This window comes from Emys orbicularis, chromosome 6 (assembly GCF_028017835.1).
Source record: "Emys orbicularis isolate rEmyOrb1 chromosome 6, rEmyOrb1.hap1, whole genome shotgun sequence".
In the NCBI taxonomy this organism is placed as follows: Eukaryota; Metazoa; Chordata; order Testudines; family Emydidae; genus Emys; species Emys orbicularis.
Window position 1 is genome coordinate 45,942,378 of NC_088688.1, and position 20,232 is coordinate 45,962,609.

Here is a 20,232-nt window from a genome sequence, read left to right on the forward strand (position 1 = left end):
AAGTTTACTTAACTACAGAGAGAGAGAGAGAGAGAGAGAGATTTTAAGTGAGTACAAGTACAAGGCATTAAAGTCAAAATGGTTTAGAGAGAAATAAAGATAAATACATTCTAGTAACGAAAACTTAACAAACTAGACTTGATTCAAGGTAGATCTCTTTCTACATATTCCCAGCAACATGGCAAATCAAATTCTCAAGTCAGAATCTGCCCTCAAAGTCCAAAGGGCTGTTTTCTTTATCTTGTTAGGTGAGACAGACAGACAGAGATAGAAAAAGAGAATCCCTGGGGTGGTTTTGCCCCTCACTTTTGTAGTCTTGTTATCCTTTGAAATGCATTTTCCTGAGGGTTACCCCTAGATCAGGGGTTCGCACAAGAAAAATTTTGATGGCTTTAGAGTGCGGCTACCAAATCTTGCTGGTTGCCGCTCTGACAATTTTTTCTAAAATACTTAATTAGCTTTAGGAAAAACAAATAAATATGCACATATACATGTCCAAATCATTGTAATTTATGTAGGAGTTTTTTGCAGACTCAATAATAAAAATTATGTACAGGTGTCTTTATTCTTTACTGGACCTGAACAGAATAGAAAAAAATAAGGTGCTTTGCACATTCTTGTCTTTTTTGTTGTTGTTTCTTTTGCTTTTTTGGTTTCTTTTTTTTTTTTTTTTTAAATGACCTGCTAGCTAGTAAATCTGCTGCTGTGAAAAGTGATATTTGTACGTTTGTTAATATCATTTTTCACACCAGACTTACTAGCTAGCTGGGGGGCAGTGAAAAGTGATATTAAAAAAGATACAAATATCACTTTTCACAGCAGACTTACTCAGGCCTGACAAGCCGGGGGACAAATTAAGCCCTGGATGGAGAGGTGAGTAAGGAGGCAGCAGGGGCCATGGATGATGGGGGGGGGGGTCAGGGGAGGCAGCGGGAGCAAGGGCTGATTGGGGGGGGGGGAGGGTGAGCCCAGAACTGGATTCCATGGCCCTGCAGCCAGGTGACAGAGCCCACCATTGTGCAGCCAGAGCCCAAAGCCCTGTAGCCAGCACCTGGGGCTGGAGGAGGCAGCAGGGGCCTGGGGGAGTGGTGGGAGTGGTGAGCCCAGGGCCAGAGCCCAAAGCCCCACAACCAGAACCTGACGCCTGCCACCCAAGGGCTGAAGCCGGAAGCCTGAGGCCCACCACCTCTGGAAAGGTGGGAACTCACAGTGGCTGTCTGCTCCTCTGGCGTTTGTGGCTCCAGAGGGGGGCAGGCCCCAACCTCTGCTGGCAGTCCTGGGGAAGGGGCCATTGCTTTGTCCTCTCCCCAATCACTGCCCAGGAGGCTGTAGCCACAAGAAAAACCCTTTGTGGCCACATTTAAGAAACGCTGTGCTAGTAGGGTTGCCAGGCATCCAGTTTTCAACCAGAACACCTGGTTGAAAAGGGACTCTGGCGGCTCCGGACAGAACTGCTGACTGGGTTGTTAAAAGTCCGGTCAACAGCACAGCAGGGCTAAGGCAGGCTCCCTGCCTGCCATGGCTCCGCACAGCTCCCAGAAGTGACTGGCATGTCCCTGCAGCCCCTGGATGTGGGTGGGATCAGGGAAGCGCCACGTGCTGCCCCTGCCCTGAGCACCGCCTCCGCAGCTCCCACTGGCCAGGAACCACAGCCAGGGCCGGCTCTGGCTTTTTGGCCGCCCCAAGCCAAAACAAAAACAAAAACAAAAAACAACCTGCAGTGCGGCCGGAGCGTGGGTGCAGGGGGACCGGCTGGGGAGGGGGGGGCAGAGGTGGAGGGAGCGGGCGGGAGAGAGAGAGAAGGGGGCGGCCAGGGCTACAGCAGGGGCACTGCCACGCGGCCCCTCCCGCTGCGCCGCCTCCTGCCGCCTGCTGCGAGGGCTCCGCTCCGGTCGGCGGGGAGGGAAGGAAGAGAACTGCCCTGCAGGCGCTCTGGTTCTCCGCGCCGCCGCCCCCTACAGGGCGGCCGGAGAGAAACAACAACAACAACAACAAAACATGAAAAAAAAAGGTGGCCGTGCTGCCCTAGGATTGGGCGGAATGCCGCCTTGAACAATCTGCTGCCCCAAGCACCAGCTTACTCAGCTGGTGCCTGGAGCCGGCCCTGACCACAGCCAATGGAAGCTGCAGAGGCCTCTGCCTAGAGGCCATGCATGGCGGCCACTTCTGGGAACAGCGCAAAGCCAGGGCAGGCAGGCAGGCAGGGAGCCTGCCTTAGCCCCGCTGCACCACCAACCGGGAGCCACCTGAGGTAAGCACTGCCCGGCGGGAGCCCCCACCCTGCACCCTCTGCCTGCCCCAGGTTGGAACCCCTTCCTGCACCCTAATTTCCTCCCAGACCCTGCTCCCCCACCCCCACTCCACCCTCTGTCCCAGGTTAGAACCCCCTCCTGTACCCTAACTCCCTCCCAGACCCCACGCCTCCACCACCACCCCAAACCCCTGCCCCACGTCGGAACCCCCTCCCACACCCAAACACCCTCCCAGAGACCACACACCCTCCCACACCCCAACCTCCTGCCCCAGCTCAGAGCACCCTCCCACACCTCAAACCTCCTCCCGCACCCCAACCCCCTGCCCCAGCCTGGAGCCCCCTCCCACACCCTGAACCCCTCATTTCTGGCCCCACCCCAGAGCCCACACACCCCTCATGCATCCCAACCTCCTGCCCCAGCCCAGTGAAAGTGAGTGAGGGTGGGGGAGAGTAAGCGACTGAGGGAGGGGGCTGGAGTGAGTGGGGACGGGGCCTCAGAGAAGGGAGCAGGGCCTCGGGGAAGGGGAAGGGGCAAGGGTGTTCAGTTTTGTGCAATTAGAAAGTTGGCAACTCTATGCCCTAGATAAAGTTCCTTCCGACTGTGAGGAATGAGGCAGGAGTCTTGTGGTGAAAAAGGTTCCATGCTATCATTTGGTAAAATGCAGATTGATCTTTTCCTGTTCCACTTCGCTGTCAAAGAATGGCCACTTGACCGGGGATTGCCAATCAACTTTGACACCTGGCTAGAGGCATGAGTTTGTCTTTGAGAAACAGGTTTACTCCCTCCCCAGACTTGTCTGGCAAACACATTTCAGTCATAATTCCAGCATATGTTCATAACTTTACATATAATATTGTAACACACCTTTCATCATATTACTGACCAGTACATTACTAGTTTTCAAATGGTACCTCACAAGGCATATTCTGTACAAAGATTATTACAATGGTGTGTAAAGTGCGACTACAGAGGTACATTCGGTCACAGGTGCCTAATTCCTGGAGAGGGTTCATGGCTGGAAATACCAAACAGAGATAGGAGTCTCCTTCCTGCCTGGACTTTGGTGCCTAAATCTCTTTGAGGGGCAGGGCTTAGGCCACACTTCTTTCCTCAGTATTTCCTATTGGTTAATTTAGGCAGCTCCCCACTCAGCCTCCTGGCTTCTGTGGATTCAATTCTTAGGCACCTACCTCCCACCACGCATGGTATAGGGAGCCTGGGCTCCTATTTCAGGGTTGTGAATTCCTCTGGGCAATAGGGCACCTAAAAGTTAGGCATGGCAACAATGAGGCTGCAACGCCTAACTCCCTCTGTGGATCTACCCCTTGGTGCCTAGACAGTGTTGTGATATGCCCTTTAGAAATGCACTTAACAATAATTGTTATAAAATAAAGTTGCAATAGAATGAAGATGATTAACACTTGAGTTCAAATTGCTTCCCTTTGTATAGCAATCCCAGACCGAGAGGCTCCTAGATCAACAAAGAGGGGGGGGAAGTCTCCTACATAATTCCCAACTGACTGAGCTAACAACAGAGGAAGGAGATTCAAAACCATCTTTTTGAAACCAAGGGCTTGATTCTACATTCACTTACATGATTTTTACACTGGTATAACTGCAATGACTTCAGTGGAGCCACTCCAGGCTTAAACCAGAATCAGGTCTGAAAAAACAAGTTACAAACAAATTGTAGTTGAACAGGAATGAATCACACTGATGTGTGCACACTGGCTGAGAGCACAGTTTGTCCTAAGAAATACATAAGCCTGTCATGAATGAGTAGGAGTAAGCTATGCTATTTTTGTTGTCCCTGGGGGAAAAAAACATTAATACTCTGGAAGTGCAGAGCCGAGTGACTGACTAAAATCACCGCAATTTCTAAGTATTTGGGGTCAAATGCTGGCTTCTGTACATATTTTGGGCTGTGCACTGGGTAGATCCATGAAGGCCAGAGACCGGAAATAATGGCTCCCAAGAGGCCACAAATTAGCTGTAGAGCAGCTCCACGGTGGCAATTGGAGTGTAGTGGATCTGCTATCCCCTCCTCCAGCCTGCCTGGCCCACACAAATACTCTACACACTCAGTCCCAGGGATCTAACACAGAACTGTGCACTGTGCACTGTGCAGAGCAGATGGTACACTCCTCCTGGAATCCTGTACTTCCCCCCTGTCCCCCCCATGCTGTGGAATCATGCTAGTTCCAGTGTCATCAGGACATTTTGTGCCCAGAGTGGAGGGGGGCAGCAGTTGCCCCTCAGTGGCCATTAACCCAAGGAGTTAGTTTTGGGAAGTCATGGAATGCATCAATTAATTACAATTTCATTAAAAATGGATTCTGTGTGTTTTAAGAGTGAAGTAATTTAATATTTAAGAGCTCTGCACTGAGGCACTATTAATGAGCACAGTCATCATTAAACTGAAATGTTTTTTGGAAACAGTTGAAGCTCTGCCTTTCCTGCATTCAGAATATAAAATACTTGGCAGCAAGTGGGTGGGCAGATATGTACTGATGTATTTCAATGATTCTCCAAAATAACTCCCTATTCACAGGGATGTAAATGAAGATGGGAGTCTAAAGAAATAGTACAACTCTAGTACATTGTGTTCTGTTGTAATTGATCACGTGAGTGAGAAAAAGGTCTATAAATATTTGGGGGCTAAAGGCTGGATCAGTGAATAGGCCAGATAGATAACAGTTGAACTGCAAAGAGAAAATGCTTGTACACCATGGACTAATAGCTCTATCCTGCAAAAAACAGTTATGGCTTTACAGGCTACCTAGACTCCAGAAGGCTGTGCAGCACATCAGCTTATTCAGGAGAAATGATATCCTGCTGTACAGAGCTCCCTTCCTCCCACCACAAATATATATATATATAAAAAAAAAACTACCCAAACTTTACGCATCTAGAGTAACAGAATATTTTAAGGTATGGTGATAGTTCATGTAAATGAGCACCTCATTTTGCACAGCCCATTACCCCAATGAGAGGCCCTAAGAGGAGAGAGGGATGGATCTTCAGCAGCCTGTGGATTGTAAACAAAACCAAAACCCCTCACTCCCATAACCCTAACGTGATGGTGACTGTCCCGTCTCCATCTCTGGAGATGTGTAAGACCTTCATAACCCATCACTATAATAGATGGACTCCCTCAGCTGCAAGATACTTCAGTCATAACCTCCTGTACACACACAGCCTTCTGGTGGCAAGTAGTAGCAGGCAGTTCAGGAGAAACAGCATTTGCAGCAGATTTGTGAGAGGCAACAGGGGAGGGAAATCTTTCATTACTCCCAAGACTAAGCTTCATAACAGATCTGTCAGCCTGATAAACTTTGTTTTCAGGCCTGAAACTTCTTCTCTGGCTGATAGTCCTATTAAATAACTATCAAATGTAATAATCACATGTAAGGCCCTTCATTTTCAGTTTTTATTTTGTTTAAAATTTCCCAGGAACTTATCAGTGTTTATTACAAAAGTTTAAAAATGAGTGAAAAATCAGTTGAAAAAAAACTATTACAAGTTTCTCAGTAAATATCACTCGCGTCTCCTGTTTTCATTTATTTTTAAAGTTGAAAAACAAACAACTCGCGTTCTGAAACAGTCAGATACAGTTTTTCATTTCTGACCCATTTTAGCATGAGAAGTAGTTCACTAACTTATATTTGCTTTGAAAGCTAATATCTGTCTCTGCTATCTGCAAAGCTGGTAATGTATACATGGTGGGCATGGAATTGCCAACAGTATGCACACCAGCAATCAAGGCATTCCAGTACTTCTGACCTGGTTCCCTGCTCGGGAAGGAGAGATGGCGGCTCAGTAACCTGGGTGGCCCAGGTTACTGAGCCTCCATTTCTCCTTTTGGAGGAGGAAGTTGGGTCTGGGAAGTTCCAGCACTTCCAAAGTTCAGGTGAAAAATCAGTAAAAATTGAACAATAGCTTTTGTAAAACCTGGGAATTATTCAGTAAAAGTTGGTAAAAACTGAACATGACAGACAGGGCCTTAATTACAGGCAGTCACGATCAGTCTGGGCCACATTTGAACTAGTCACCTTGAGATGGAAAACTAAAAAATCCCCTTAACAAATCACCCAACTTTAGTTACCTCTATGCATGAAGATGATGTTTCCACCAGACGACAACTGAAACTATTATTAGATTGCAAAACCAATGAGTTATTGGGGTAGCAAGGTGACTACTAAACTCTGGCTGAATGGAAGACAACAATATACCACAGAGTCAAACAAACACTTAGGTATGTCTACATGTCAAACTTGGGGTCAAGTATCAGGGGGGTAGCCGTGTTAGTCTGTATCTACAAAAACAACAAGGAGTCTGGTGGCACCTTAAAGACTAATAGATTTATTTGGGCATAAGCTTTCGTGGGTAAAAACCTCACTTAACTCGGGGTGTGATTCCCAGATCAAGGAAACATACTCGTGCTAGCTCTCTTCAAGCTAGCATGCTAAAAATAGACCATAGTGATGGCAGCGCAAGTGGCAGGAGGAGCTAGCTGCCCTGAGTGCATGCCAGAGATCCTAGGTGTGTATGCGCACTATTGTGGCTACGTTCTACTTTTAGCACATTAGCTGGATAACAGCTAGTATGAGTATGTCGCTTCAAGATGGCAAGCATGCCTCCCAGCTCAAAGTGTAAACTTATATCTAGTTTTCATCATTACAAAGTCATTCCCCTCCCCACAAAAGTGTTTTTTCAATACACATTAAACTGTACTTCAGATCTTCACACATTTAATTATAATGCATCTATTTTAATATCCAACAAGGTTGTTATAGGACTTTTTAAAATTATAATTCTGCTATCCTTGGCTTATTTTATTTTTTAAAGTCCAGAAAATATTGCTTTTAGTCACCATGACAACACTTCAGAAAAAGAGTTAATTCTGCTGCACTCTGAAACACTTCACATACTATTTCCTAGCAACCACACCGGTACACAGAGGTAAAAAGACCTTTAATCTACTCTTCACTAAAAATGACTTAGGAAAAATTACACACATATTAAAGAGAAATCCAATAAAATCATACAGGTTTAACATGTTCCAGAAGTATTTTGTGTTATGAGAAAACCGTAACAAAGAAAACAGGGCTAGATTTGACTGGTTGAAGTGAAGATATTGACTCCAGTGGTCTTTGGATCAGGCTTTTTCACAATGTTTCTCTAAGCCCTTCCTACAAGTTACCTCCATTGTCTCCCTCCCCATTTCTTTCACATATTGTTCTTAGCATCTTTCTTGCAGACAGAAAAGCGAACCAGATGTTTACCACTTTCACCACCAGCAACACTGTTCTATCAAATGCAGTACAGTAAACCAAAAAGGCATTGTTAAAAGAAAGGTTTTTCACAATTTTATATTCAGAAAATGCAAAACTGAACATGTAGATTATTTCATTTTTTAGAGCTCAGAATCAATCCCAAACTCCAATTGACAATGCTTACCTGTTAATAAGCCTTCTACATCCTAATCTATCATTATGTGACTACTGAGATGCTTCTCCTTTCATTTCCGACTGACAGGCAGTACAGCCAGTCATGGTTTAAGAATAAGAATATCTATTTCTGCATTCTTAGTACATAATTTTGTGACTGATGAAACTCAACTAGTATTCCCATAGGGAGAAATAATGGTTCTTTATTTTGCAGGTATGCAAGGTTCAAACTGCAGCAGAACTGCGCAGCACAGCATACTACAGAGAGAACATGCAAAGAGACTCTGCACTCTCTGCTTGCTGTGGAGCAATATTTAATCTATCAGCTGAGACCCAATCTGTACATCCTGCACTCTTCCCCTAAGGGCTCCCAGAGCTGACACTTGAACTTCAAGGGATCAGGAGGAAAGATCTTTGTTTAATTTCCCTCGTAAAAATTCTAGGCTATTTGGGAGAGAAGCCACTTCTGCCTTGACTATACCAAAAACTAAAGCCAGTCTAAAATGCAGTAGATAGTGGCTGAAGTAAAATATCTATCCTGGGTTTCAAACATAGTCCATGGCAGCTAGTCATCCCCTTTCACCAGTCATCCCTTTTGAACCCTTATTAGATGTCTAGGTGCTGAATTGGATACTAACTAAGTCTGTCTGCCAGGATGTTTTGTTTTCTTGTTAAGTGTCTGGTTTGTATTGCCTTGAGATACTGTTTCATCCATTCCATAACAGGGCTTCCAGACACAGACTTCCCTGTCTAGCGTTGCTTCTCACAGTAACTACAGTATTTTTTGGAATTAACCTATATCACATGAAGTCTGGTATACGAGAGCAAAATCTGCGCAGAGCCTTTCTTATTGTACTCATTTATAGAAGAAAATGGTTACAAATTTGAAGCCTGGGCTTATGACAAGACTGTTTTCCCTGGGCTATTTGGTGTCCCTTACATGCTTAGAATTGTCCAGTCCAAGCCTGATAATAGAGCAGCTCTAAGAAGATTGTTATCCTATGTCCCTCAGGCTCAGGATTGTAACACTGCTTGTGTTACCATCATTTTTTAGTTTATTCCAAGAATGTTGCTGATGACTGTGCCCTTGGATAGCAAAGGTAAGAGGACTGTCAGGCCATTACAGACCATACTTAATGGTGAAACCATGATTCCATGTTGCATTACATCATGGAAGAAGGAGGTTGCTTCTACAAATGGCTGTCTTGAGTGACTCAGATTTCACCTTCATAAGAACATAAGAATGGCCCTACTGGATCAGACCAAGGGTCCATCTAGCCCAGTATCCTATCTTCTGACAGTGCCCAGTGCCAGGTGCCCCAGAGGGAATGAACAGAACAGGTAATCATCAAGTGATCCATCACCTGTCACTCATTCCCAGCTTCTGACAAACAGAGGCTAGGGACACCATTCCTGCCCAGCCTGGCTAATAGTCATTGATGGACCTATTCTCCATGAATTTATCTAGTTCTTTTTTGAACCCTGTTATGGTCTTGGCCTTCACAACATCCTCTGGCAAGGAGTTCCACAGGTTGACTGTACGTTGTGTGAAGAAATACTTCTTATTTGTTTTAAACCTGCTGCTTATTAATTTCATTTGGTGACCCCTAGTTCTTATGTTATGAGGAGTAGTAAACAACACTTCCTTATCTACTTTCTCTATACCAGTCATGATTTTATAGATCTCAATTATATCTCCCCTTAGCTGTCTTTTTTCCAAGCTGAAAAGTCCCAGTCTCATTAATCTCTCCTTCAAGGAGGCTTTCCCCTGTATCTGCCCTTTCTGTGCTACGAGAACTCTAGCTGCATACAGTCAGTGGAGTAGCAGCCATCAGAACAGCAGTATAGTGAAAAAGAAAAGAGACTTTTCTAAGAGCTCTATCAATCTCTTTGCTCAAATTGTCTCAGGCAAAATGTTGCTTTATAGAGTTGAATATTTCTCTTGGTGCAAGGCAGTGCTCCAAGTTAGACCTTGTTAGAATGTCTCAGAAGCAAAGAATACCATATCCATTTGGAAGGACCACCATGAAAGAAGAGAAAGCCTGAAGAACTGCACCTCCCCATGTGGACCTAGCACCTCTCTCAGTGCTCAGGTTTCTCAAGGCTCTCCATAGCCCTATCCTTCTCAGATTCACACGTTTTTCATTCATTCCTTTTTCTTTGTGAACAGACCATAGGGCACTGAGGAGCTCAGTGAGAATCAACTTCCTCAGCAGAGTTAACATAGTCACTAGTCTGATAAAACAGGATTCCTGTATTTCTTTCCCTTTCTGGGACATGCTTCAAATGAGCTGTTTTCATAAAAGTAAATCTTCTAGGTTTTTAACAAAGAATTTGAAGACTCCATCAAGAGCTGCTTCTGCTGTGATTGTCCTCAAGGAAGCAAAGAAAAACCTGGAGTAAAGTTCACAACAAAGACAAATGGCAGGAGAAAAGGAAATCCTACTGGCTCTCCTCCCTGTCAAATGGAAAAGAAAGGAGGACCAAGGCATCAGTAGAAAACTAATGGACTGCAGAACCTTTTAAACTTCGATCATTAGGCCAGCAATGTTAGATTTAAAATTAACTTAATTTAAAATCTGCAAAATTAATAGATTTAACCACTTGATAGTTTAGAAATACAGTATTTTTAAAGTAACATTTTAAGTAAATACATTGCTATAACATCCGCAATTTGTAAATGTATTGCAACTTCTTTACAATTAAGTCCTAATTAGCAAATATAGATAAACAGTTCTTTTACAAGTATGGTAATAATCTCTTATACATCTAATAGACAAGAGTTTCTGACAAAAATAATTTTTAAACTTCTACTTTTGTTATTTTCTTCAGCTTACTTAAGGAATTGTTTTAATGAGTGTTTGAACAAGAGAGTTTTCACTGGGCAGTTTTTCACATTATCATCTTTTGTACAGACATTTTTTAACAATATTGCCATCTCTTAGTAGAGGTGTCATCTTTCTGATCAGGTGTAAAATAGAAGACCTGACCACTTCTTGTAACTGAAGTTTCCATAGAACTTTGCATAAGAATTGAGTTGTTAACTCAAGGCCAACTTTCTTCCGGATCTGATATTCTTTACTTCTATGATATTCTTTATTAAAGTGTTGTGGAATGTTGCTGTGCACCTCCCAGAAGTGACTGCATCTGAGTGATGGGTGAAGTGATCCCTTCTCCATCCGATGTACAGGATGTTGGTGTCATTATTTGCTTCTACAAATGGCTGTCTTGAGTGACTCAGATTTCACCTTCATAAGAACATAAGAACGGCCCTACTGGATCAGACCAAGGGTCCATCTAGCCCAGTATCCTGTCTTCTGACAGTGCCCAGTGCCAGGTGCCCCAGAGGGAATGAACAGAACAGGTAATCATCAAGTGATCCATCCCCTGTCAAATGCTTGGATATCCTCAAATGAAAGGTGCTATAGATTTGTGCAGTATCATCATCAATATGAATATATATCAAGCTGAAGCTTCACTTAAGCCGTGGGAATTTTTAAATGTAATATTAATCTTTAAGGGAAAGAATGCATGCTTACTTAGGCTACGTCTACACTACAAACTTTGGTTGATGAAAGTTACATCAGCGTAAAGCCCCCGCAGTTGGTATATCACTCATGCCCTTGACTGTTGTCTCCTTGTGTAGATGCTGTGTGTACTCAACAGGAGTGCTTGTGTTGGTACACAGTGTGGTGCACCAAGGGCGAGTATCCCTTGGGTGTGCAACTCACCCTCATGCAGTGCACTGTCTTCTGGAAAATTTTGGCAATGCATGGGGAGGCAGAAACGAGTCATTCAGGGTGACAGGAAGCAAGGAGTTAAGTTCCCATTATGCAACTTTCTACATCCCCATATACCATCCAAATCGCATTATTTTCACACCTTTTTTTAAAAAATCCCACAAACCCACATGGCACTTTTCGCTGTCTGCCATCTCTGACAAAAGCATGGAGCCTGCACAGCTCTGCACTACTGTCATGAGCATTGCAAATACAGGACGAACTATCCTCCAGTATTTGCATAGCTGCAGGAAGAACCGCAGCAGCAGGGGACATGACAATTTTGTAGAGGACAGACTGCTGTGGGGCTTAATGAAAACCAATTCAAGATTGTTGAGGGCATTCACAGAGCAGCTGCAGATATTGGAGCGCTGCTTCTGTGCCTGAGAAATGAGCACTGACTTGTGGGATTGCATTGTAAAGCAGGTTTGGGATGACAAGCAGTGGCTGCAGAACTTTGGGATGTGAAAGGCCACATTCCTGGATCTGTGTGCCAAGCTTGCCCCAAATCTCCAGCACAGGGACACCAGAATGAGAGCTGCACTGACAGTTGAGAAGCAAGTGATCGCACTGTGGCAGCTTGCAATGCTGGATTTCTACCAGTCAGTAGGAAATCATTTTGGAGTTGGAAATCCACAGTAGGGGTCATTGTCATGCAAGTGTGTAGGGCCATTAATAATCTTCTGCTGTGCAGGACTGTGGTTCTGGTAACATACCAGATGTAATGGATGGATTTGAAGCAGTGGGGTCCCCAAACTACAGATGGCAAGCATGTCCCTGTTTTGCCAACAGCCCACCTTGCCAGAGAGTACATCAACAGAAAGAGCTACTTCTCTCTGGGTATGCAAGCACTGGTGGATTACCAGGGAAGTTTCATCTATGTCAATATTGGCTGGTCAGAGAAGGTGCATGATGCTCACATCTTTAAGAACACAGGACTGTTCAGAAAGCTGCAAGCAGGGACTTTCTTTTCTGACCAGCGGATTACCACTGGCAATGCTGAAATGCCAACAGTGATCGTGGGGGACCCAGTCTACCTCTAGCTACCCTGGCTCATGAAGCCGTGCACCAGCCACCTTGACAGCACCAAGGAAAGATTCAACTAATGTCTCAGCAGGTGCAACATGACAGCTGAATGTGCTTTTGGTAGACTCAAGAGACTCACTAGATTAGATCTCAGTGAGAAAAATATCCCAAAGCTTAGAGCTGCCTGTTGTGTCCTATAGGTCTGTCGCATCTTACGCGCATTTAACATGCGCGATTTCAACTTTACGCGGTCGGCAAAAACAAAAACAAAAAAACAAAAAAGAGAAAAACAACAGTTTTAATACTATACCTGTAGTGCGGGTGATTTCGCCCGCCATTGAACTCAATGGGGTTTTGGCTATACGCGGTTTTCGCTTTACGCGCTAACCGCGGAACGGAACCCCCGCGTAAGATGAGACAGACCTGTGCTTATCTGTGAGGCAAAAGGGGGAAAACTGCTGCTGGGGTGGAGGTGGAATGGCTGTCTGCTGAGTTTGAACAACCAAACACAAGGGCAATTAGAAGAACTCACAAGGAGCTATATGGGAGAGGGAGGCCTTGAAAGAGCACTTTAACAGTCAGCCCCAGTAATACGGTGTGGGGGACTGTGTTCAACTTAGCACTGAACTTTTCAGTGCTGTTAGGAATTGTGTGGTGCCTAGTATACATTTATGAACATAACACTGTCTGTTAATGCACCTATTAATTTTGCAGTGCTTGCTGTACATTTATAATTATTAAACTGTGTTTGTTGCTGATTCTAGGAGTTCTGTCGCCCTGAACAATAACAAGTAGTGGGTGTTTTTTAATTAGTGCTAGACATTCTGCAGCATATGTTGTGAAGTAATAAAGAGGAATTATTTTCCAAAAAATAGATTTTCATTGCGTATCAAAACCAGTGCAAAAAAACAATGTGCAATTAAAAAGCAAATACAATTAAAACTTCCATAATAAATTAACGGAACAGATTCTAACAAGGGGAAAGAACAGTAATGTCCATTTCAGTTAATTTTGCCTATACATAAAGCAACAAGTCTCTCAAGGGCAGGGCATGTGAAGCTGTGGTTGTCCTCAATGTCCCCTGGGATGGAGTTGGAGGATTAGGGATGCGGCCCCCAGTGTCACATGGAAAGTTGGGGGGGTGTAGGGAAGTGCTAAAATGGAGTTCTCTATTGACTGCAAAAGGAGGCGAGCCTATGATTGTTAAACCTGTAGGTCAACAAGACTCTTCAGCCATTTTTGTTTGCTGCCAGAGAAGCCCCATTATGTCCTGATGCATCTCCCTCTCAGACTCCTTGGCCTATCTCCTGTCTGCTCTTTCCTTCTTCATCCTGTCTGAAATATTCACCCTCCAGGCCTTCTGTTCACAGTCCAATGCAATACTGGCTTGCAGGATCTCAAAGAACCTCTTCCTGAGTCCTCTTTTTTCCCCTCCTTATCTGGCTAAGGTGCTCAGTGGGTGTGGAGGGGGAACCCCTCCAGGCCACAATGGCAGCAGCTACAGATAAAACACACCAGTGTATAGTCAGAACAGAAAGCGAACGTTTCAGAACTCCCTTCCCTAGCTCCCCTAAAGCTTAAGGCATGCTTATTGACATTTCAGCTTTTGGAGAGCCTGTGCACACCGCCACTCAGAGCTCCAGCCATGGTGACAAGGGCCCAGCAGGGTCATGGGTTGGAATAAGGAGGGAATTGTTGGGTTGCATGAAACAATAAAATTTCAGCCCCTATTTTCATGTGTATCAGTGCAGGGCAATGGCCCTGAGTTTTGGCACTATTTTCCACAGGCGGTGGTGATTTTGGCTGATACCCTCAGAGTGAGGGTAACAAAGGCACAGAGAGTACAGCCCATGTTGGCATCCCGAAGCCACATGAGCCCATAGGCACCCGTTTACTGCAATGGTGCCAGCTGAAGAAATCGCAGACTGATGTGGGGAAAGTGTCTTCTGCAGAGGAAGAAATAAGGCTGCCATCTCTAGAAACTTTTGGGAGAGGATTGCAGTGTATCTCCATGAAAGTTTCATTGAGGTCTCTCAGGACGATTCAAGGGAGATCCCTGCATACATCAACAAACTGCTCTGCATGGCCCCACCTAACTGTACACGGGAACAAAAAGCAGATAATAACAATACCTCTGTTTGTTGTACCGCTACTTCTTCTAGTACGAGCAAATTAATGAAAATTCATTACCTGTGTCCTGCTACACCGGGGTCGTGCACCACCCGTACATTTAAACACTGTAATGGGAAATGCATTCACATGCTTACCTGAGATTCCTCCCCCTGCATTGGGCTCACCCATGGTTGGCTGGTGGGACTGACTAGACTGCGGGGGAGTCTCAAACAGATTCTGGCTTGCGGCAATGCTCGACTCCCTGGTTGTATATCCCCATCCTCCTCCTGGCCATTCATGGCAGGGGGTCTGTGACTCGGGTTCCTCAGAGGTATCCATGGTGCTCTGAGGGGTCCTGGTGGGGTCTCTACCAAGTATAGCATGTATCTCATTGTAAAAGTGGCAGGTCTGTGGCTCGGCACCCGCACCAGAATGATTGTTGGTCTCCCTGGCCTTCTGGTGTATCTGCTGCAGTTCCTTCGCCTTCATGCGGCACTGCTGCTGATCCCTGTCAGATCCCTTCACCTGCATCCTCCGTGCAATCTGCTTGTAGATGTCCATGTTTCTATGACTGCTTCATAGCTGGGCCTGCACAGCCTCTTCTCCCTACAGGCCCAAGAGATCCAATACCTCCTGTCTACAGGCCAGAGCACATCTGGAGCATGTAGCCTGCATGATCGGTTGGGCAGTTGCAAACCAGGGAGAGCAGCAAGGTGTGCTCATCAAGCTGGACAATCAGGAACAAGTATTTCAAAAATATGTGGGGGCTTTAAAAGAGGAGGGGGGTGGCTTCCAGTATCCATGACCTGTGGACAGTGGAGTTCACCGTTGTGACCAGATTGGTCACTGTCAGGCATTGTGGGACAGTTGCTGGAGGACTCTGAGGGTTGATGTAGGTAACATGGTGTCTACACTCACACTGCATCAACCACAGTACATTGACCATGACTCAGTGCCATTCAGAGGTGGTGTTACCGTATTGTTGAAATGGGGTGCTTACATTGGCAGGAGACAAAGTTGAGTGTACAACACAAGGCAACATATGTCAACCTAACTTTGTAGTGTACAGCAGGCCTTAGTGAAGTATTCTCATTGCAGCTATAGCCTGCCAGAGTGAACATTAGGCTAGGAGCTCTGGGTTCTAGTTCCGACTGTGCTACAGACTCACTGTGTGACAATGGGTAAGTCAGTTAAACTCCGTCTCGGTTAACCTATCTGTAAAATGCTTACCCACCCTTGTTAAGCATTTGAGATCTACAGAGAAAAGAACAGAATATAAGCATAAAGTCTCATTATTGCTCATGTGACCAAGGTGAGCAGGAACTGACCCTGTTGACTAACAGACTTGAATGCTTGAGGCTGATGAAGACTAGAACATTTTGTTAAAAATTAAGTGGGGAAATGTATTTTTATAATCATTGTCTCACTCGTAATGAGCTACAGATTATTTGGACTTAAATCAAGTTTATGCAAGACATTTTAAACAACAACAATCAGTTTTTGTTACCTTTCATTTTAATTACTTTGGGCTGAAAACATACTGTGGGTAAACTTCTCTTTTAATGCCAGTTGTATATTGTGATAATGCAATTACACTGATCAACTTGAAAGTGTTTTATAAACAAACTGTTATGCAAATGATCCACCACTGAAGTGTAGCCACCTCAGGCAAGCAATGCATTAACCAGGAGCTGCACTATACCACTGTTTATGACAGAAAGTAAAGACAGAGGAAACAGCAGTGGAAATGTATGTAGAACTACATAGTACATAGTTATCCAAACTTGAATTTGATGAAGACATCAGCGTTAACATGCCTACATAATGCTATATATGAATGAATCTATTTTCTTTCCCTAAAGATAACAACTCAGACCACAATGGAGATGCTGCATTCCTGATAATATATAGAACCAAGAATTATAATAGTTAAAACAATGGGCAGCTGAATATAAACAGATGATTTGCCAAAATTCAGAATATTTTTTCTTTAAATTTGTTTTACGTATCTACCACCACAGAACTACAGTATCATGCTTTTAATTTTTCTCTGTAACCAGGTCGGAACTGAACAGTGTTTTGTATGGGTAATAATTCTGTAATAGCCAACCTCACTTTAGTCACAGAATGTAAAATATGTACAAGTGTGGGCATTATTCCTCTGGCATACTTTTATAGAACATAGTGACAAAAGTTAAAGGGAAATTTGAATTTGGCCCAAAATTTAAATGCTGTAAAAACAAGATTTTATAAAATCTAAAAACAGAAATATTCTCACTTTTTAAACATTTCAATGAAAACAGTTGTTTTCAAGTAAATGAACATTCATCTGCAGTGTCTGACTCCAAAACGTTGCAGAACCAAGAACTTAAAAGTCAAACTGACTTCACTGATTTTCATTGTTCACGCTGAGAGAAATGTAAAAAACAAGCAGAACATAAGTTATGAAAATTAAATTGCATTTTTAAAATACATTTATTTGTAATAGCCAAAGGAGTTATTGGTAACATAGGTAAAGGAATGTATTTGTTTATAACATATGTTTTTTAATCAATATTTATTGTCCCTTTAAAAAAGGACACTAATTTGAAAGCAAGACTTTTTTTTTTTTTTTTTTTTTTTTTTTGAGAGAGAGAGCGAGAGCGAGAGAGAGTTAAAAGCACTGTGGAGAATTGTATCTGCCCCAAGGTTTGTAGGTTTTACAACCACATTTTCTTATCCTTTAAAATGTTTTTCTCCCATGTTGCTGTGTGAAACACCCAGACAAACAACAGGGGAAATTGACTAACTAGCTATTGCCCCAGTCCTGCTCCCATTGAAGTCAACAACAAACTCCCATTCATTTTAAGGGCGCAGGATCAGTCCCCTCTATGATGGAAACAATGAAACTAAATATACACAGAATGCTATGAAATGTATACAGCAAGTAAATACTACAGGAAATTATTTTCCCTGTAATCTCTTTCACTTATATGAATCTTATGTGTTTCAAGTGAAAAGATTTCAGATAGAAGTGTGATTTTTAAGTTGATGGTGACCTTTTAATTTCTAAGTTATCGTGTACTGTCACATCATTACAGCATAAGAAGGTAACTAAACTTAAACTGTATCACAATCACAACCTCCACAGTCTCCAATCACAACCTTTTGAGTGTGATGACACCATGAACAAGTAATTCCTACAGACCCTTCAGGGTTATGAAGAGAAAATGCCAGGCCACTTTAATATTAATCAAAGACTATTCCTAAAAACCAAACCAAACAAATTACAAAAGGGGAAAAAAACAGCAAAACCACATTATATAATAAGCCTCCTAACTACTACATCTAACCTGTAACACTTAACATGCACATTGCTGCAATGCACACCTTAACCACTGATGGCAGGAATCAAGCCATAGATTTCCAGCGAATGACTCCTACAGACTAAAGCCATCTGTTGAAATACTTCACCAACTACTACTAGCCATACTACAGTCATGTCTGTCCAATATGTACTTACTTGTGCATTCAGGTACTGTATATATATGGGTGGTTTTTGTTTGTTTGTTTGGAGTGGAGTGCATAGGTGCTGGAACTAAGGGTGCTGCCGCACCTGCTGGCTTGAAGTGGTTTCCATTATATAAAGCAGGGGTCTGCAACCTTTCAGAAGTGGTGTGCTGAATCTTCATTTATTCATTCTAATTGAAGGGTCGCATGCCAGTAATACATTTCAACGTTTTTAGAAGGTCGCTATAAGTCTATAATATATAACTAAACTATTGTTGTATGTAAAGTAAAGAAGGTTTTTAAAATGTTTAAGAAGCTTCATTTAAAATTAAATTAAAATGCAGCGCCTCCCAGACCAGTGGCCAGGACCCAGTCAGTGTGAGTGCCACTGAAAATCAGCTCACGAGCCGCCTTCGGCACGTGTGCCATAGGTTGCCTACCCCATATAGAGGGTTTACAATTTGGTTCAATGGCTCTCAGCACCTCCACTATAAAAATTGTCCCAGCACCCCGTGGAGTGTTAGAACTGAGTATTAGTCCTAGTAAAATAATCCAGCAGAGGGATGGGGAAACAGGCTTTTAGAATGAGAATCCCCGCTGTGCCTGCCTGGAGATCAGAAAAGCCTGGCTTTACTAAATCTCGCCCCCCGCCCTACACACCCATCCACCAGTATCATGCATCCAGCAGCTTTTGGAGGGAGCACAAGGTTGACATACACCCATCTCCCTCTGGAAAGCTACTGCCCGCACACGCGGCCCACGTGCATTCGGGGCGCGTTCCGCTTCTCCCCGCTGCGCTCAATGTGCCGAGAAAACCGAGCTCCCTGGGTCCCCAGCCCGCGGCCCCGAGCGCCGCCGCTCCCGGCTTTGGCCAGCCTCTGCGTGGACTCGGTGCCCGGCCGGACGGGCTGGGATCATCTGCTGCTGGAGCGATGCCGTGGGCACCAAGGCAACGGCTCCCTGCGGCTGCATCCTCCCCGGCGCATCTCTCCGCAGCGCCGGGCGGCGCTTCCTCGGCTCCCCGGAGCGGGGCAGCTCTGCCAGCCAAGCCCCCCGGCGCGGCCGGCCGCCCCCTCCGGAGCAAGGGGGGAGGGGACAGACCCCACTCGGCCCCCGCCCAGTGAGCGCGCCGCACCTGGCACCTCGTCCCGCCCCCCGCCTTTACCTTGACACTGGTGTGGCTGGTCTGGGTCTCCGCCTCGGCGCTGCTGCAGCAACGGCGCGCCCCGGCCCGGCCGGCGGCCGCGGGCTCCCTGCGCTCCTGGCGGCGCGGGCCGGGGCAGGGCGGCGGCTGGCGGCTCTGGTAGGCGAGCACCGAGGGGATGGAGTCGGCCGCGTCGGTCTTGACGAAGAGGCCGTGCAGGGTGGCGGCGGTGCCCTGCGAGAGGGCGGCGGTCTGGTGGGGGGAGGTGGACTCGTCCGAGTCCCGGCAGTAGATCACACCGCTCTGCGAGACGTGGATGCTGGGCGCGCAGCCCATCCCGCTCCCCCCGCCGGCCCCGAGCCACCAGCGCGGCTCGGCGCGATCCGCGCCCAGCCCAGCCGCCGCCGCCCCTGTGCAGCTGCGCCTCGGGCACCGCCCGCCGCCGAGCCGCCGCTCGCTGCCTGTGGCGCTCGCCGTGCCGCTCCCTCCCATTTATCTCCTCGCTCGCCCGCCGCTGCCTCCCCGGCCCCCTCCTGCGGGGCTCGCGGCGGGCCCTCTTCTCCGCACAGCCACAGAGCAGCGAGGCGGCCGCTCCTCCCGCGGGGCATCCCCCCGCCCCCAGCCCCGGCTGCTCGCTGCTACCAGGAGCCCGCCAGTCTCCGCTCCCGCGCCGCGAGCCTGGGGTCACTTGTGGCGGCGGCCGGAGGTGCCTGTATAGCTCCCCGGCGCGCCCCTCCAGCCCCGTGCACCGGGTCAGGCTCTCTCTTCAACTGCAGATTAGCATGCCCAGTGCACCACACTACAGGACACCCGGCTTTGCGGCGTCTCTTGCTCAGCTCTCTTGTGCTCTTTGATTTCAGTTTCCCTTCCAACTCCCCCACCCCCAATGTCCCCTGGAGTCTCCTCCTAAACCTTTCTCTGCGGCTGTGACAGCCCCCTCGCCCCTGGGCTCTGCTCCCCAGCCCGCACTACCGTGA

At 45.8% G+C, this 20,232-nt stretch overlaps 1 protein-coding gene across 1 annotated transcript in view; it reads right to left on the reverse strand.

Annotated features, from left to right (window-relative positions):
- PDE8B (phosphodiesterase 8B) overlaps positions 1-19,591 on the reverse strand; it is a 143,857-nt gene extending 124,266 nt beyond the window's left edge. The window contains exon 1 of the mRNA XM_065406099.1: positions 19,277-19,591. Within this exon, the coding sequence (XP_065262171.1) occupies positions 19,277-19,591 (315 nt within the window). The remainder of the gene's footprint in view (positions 1-19,276) is intronic.
- Positions 19,592-20,232: the final 641 nt, after the last annotated feature.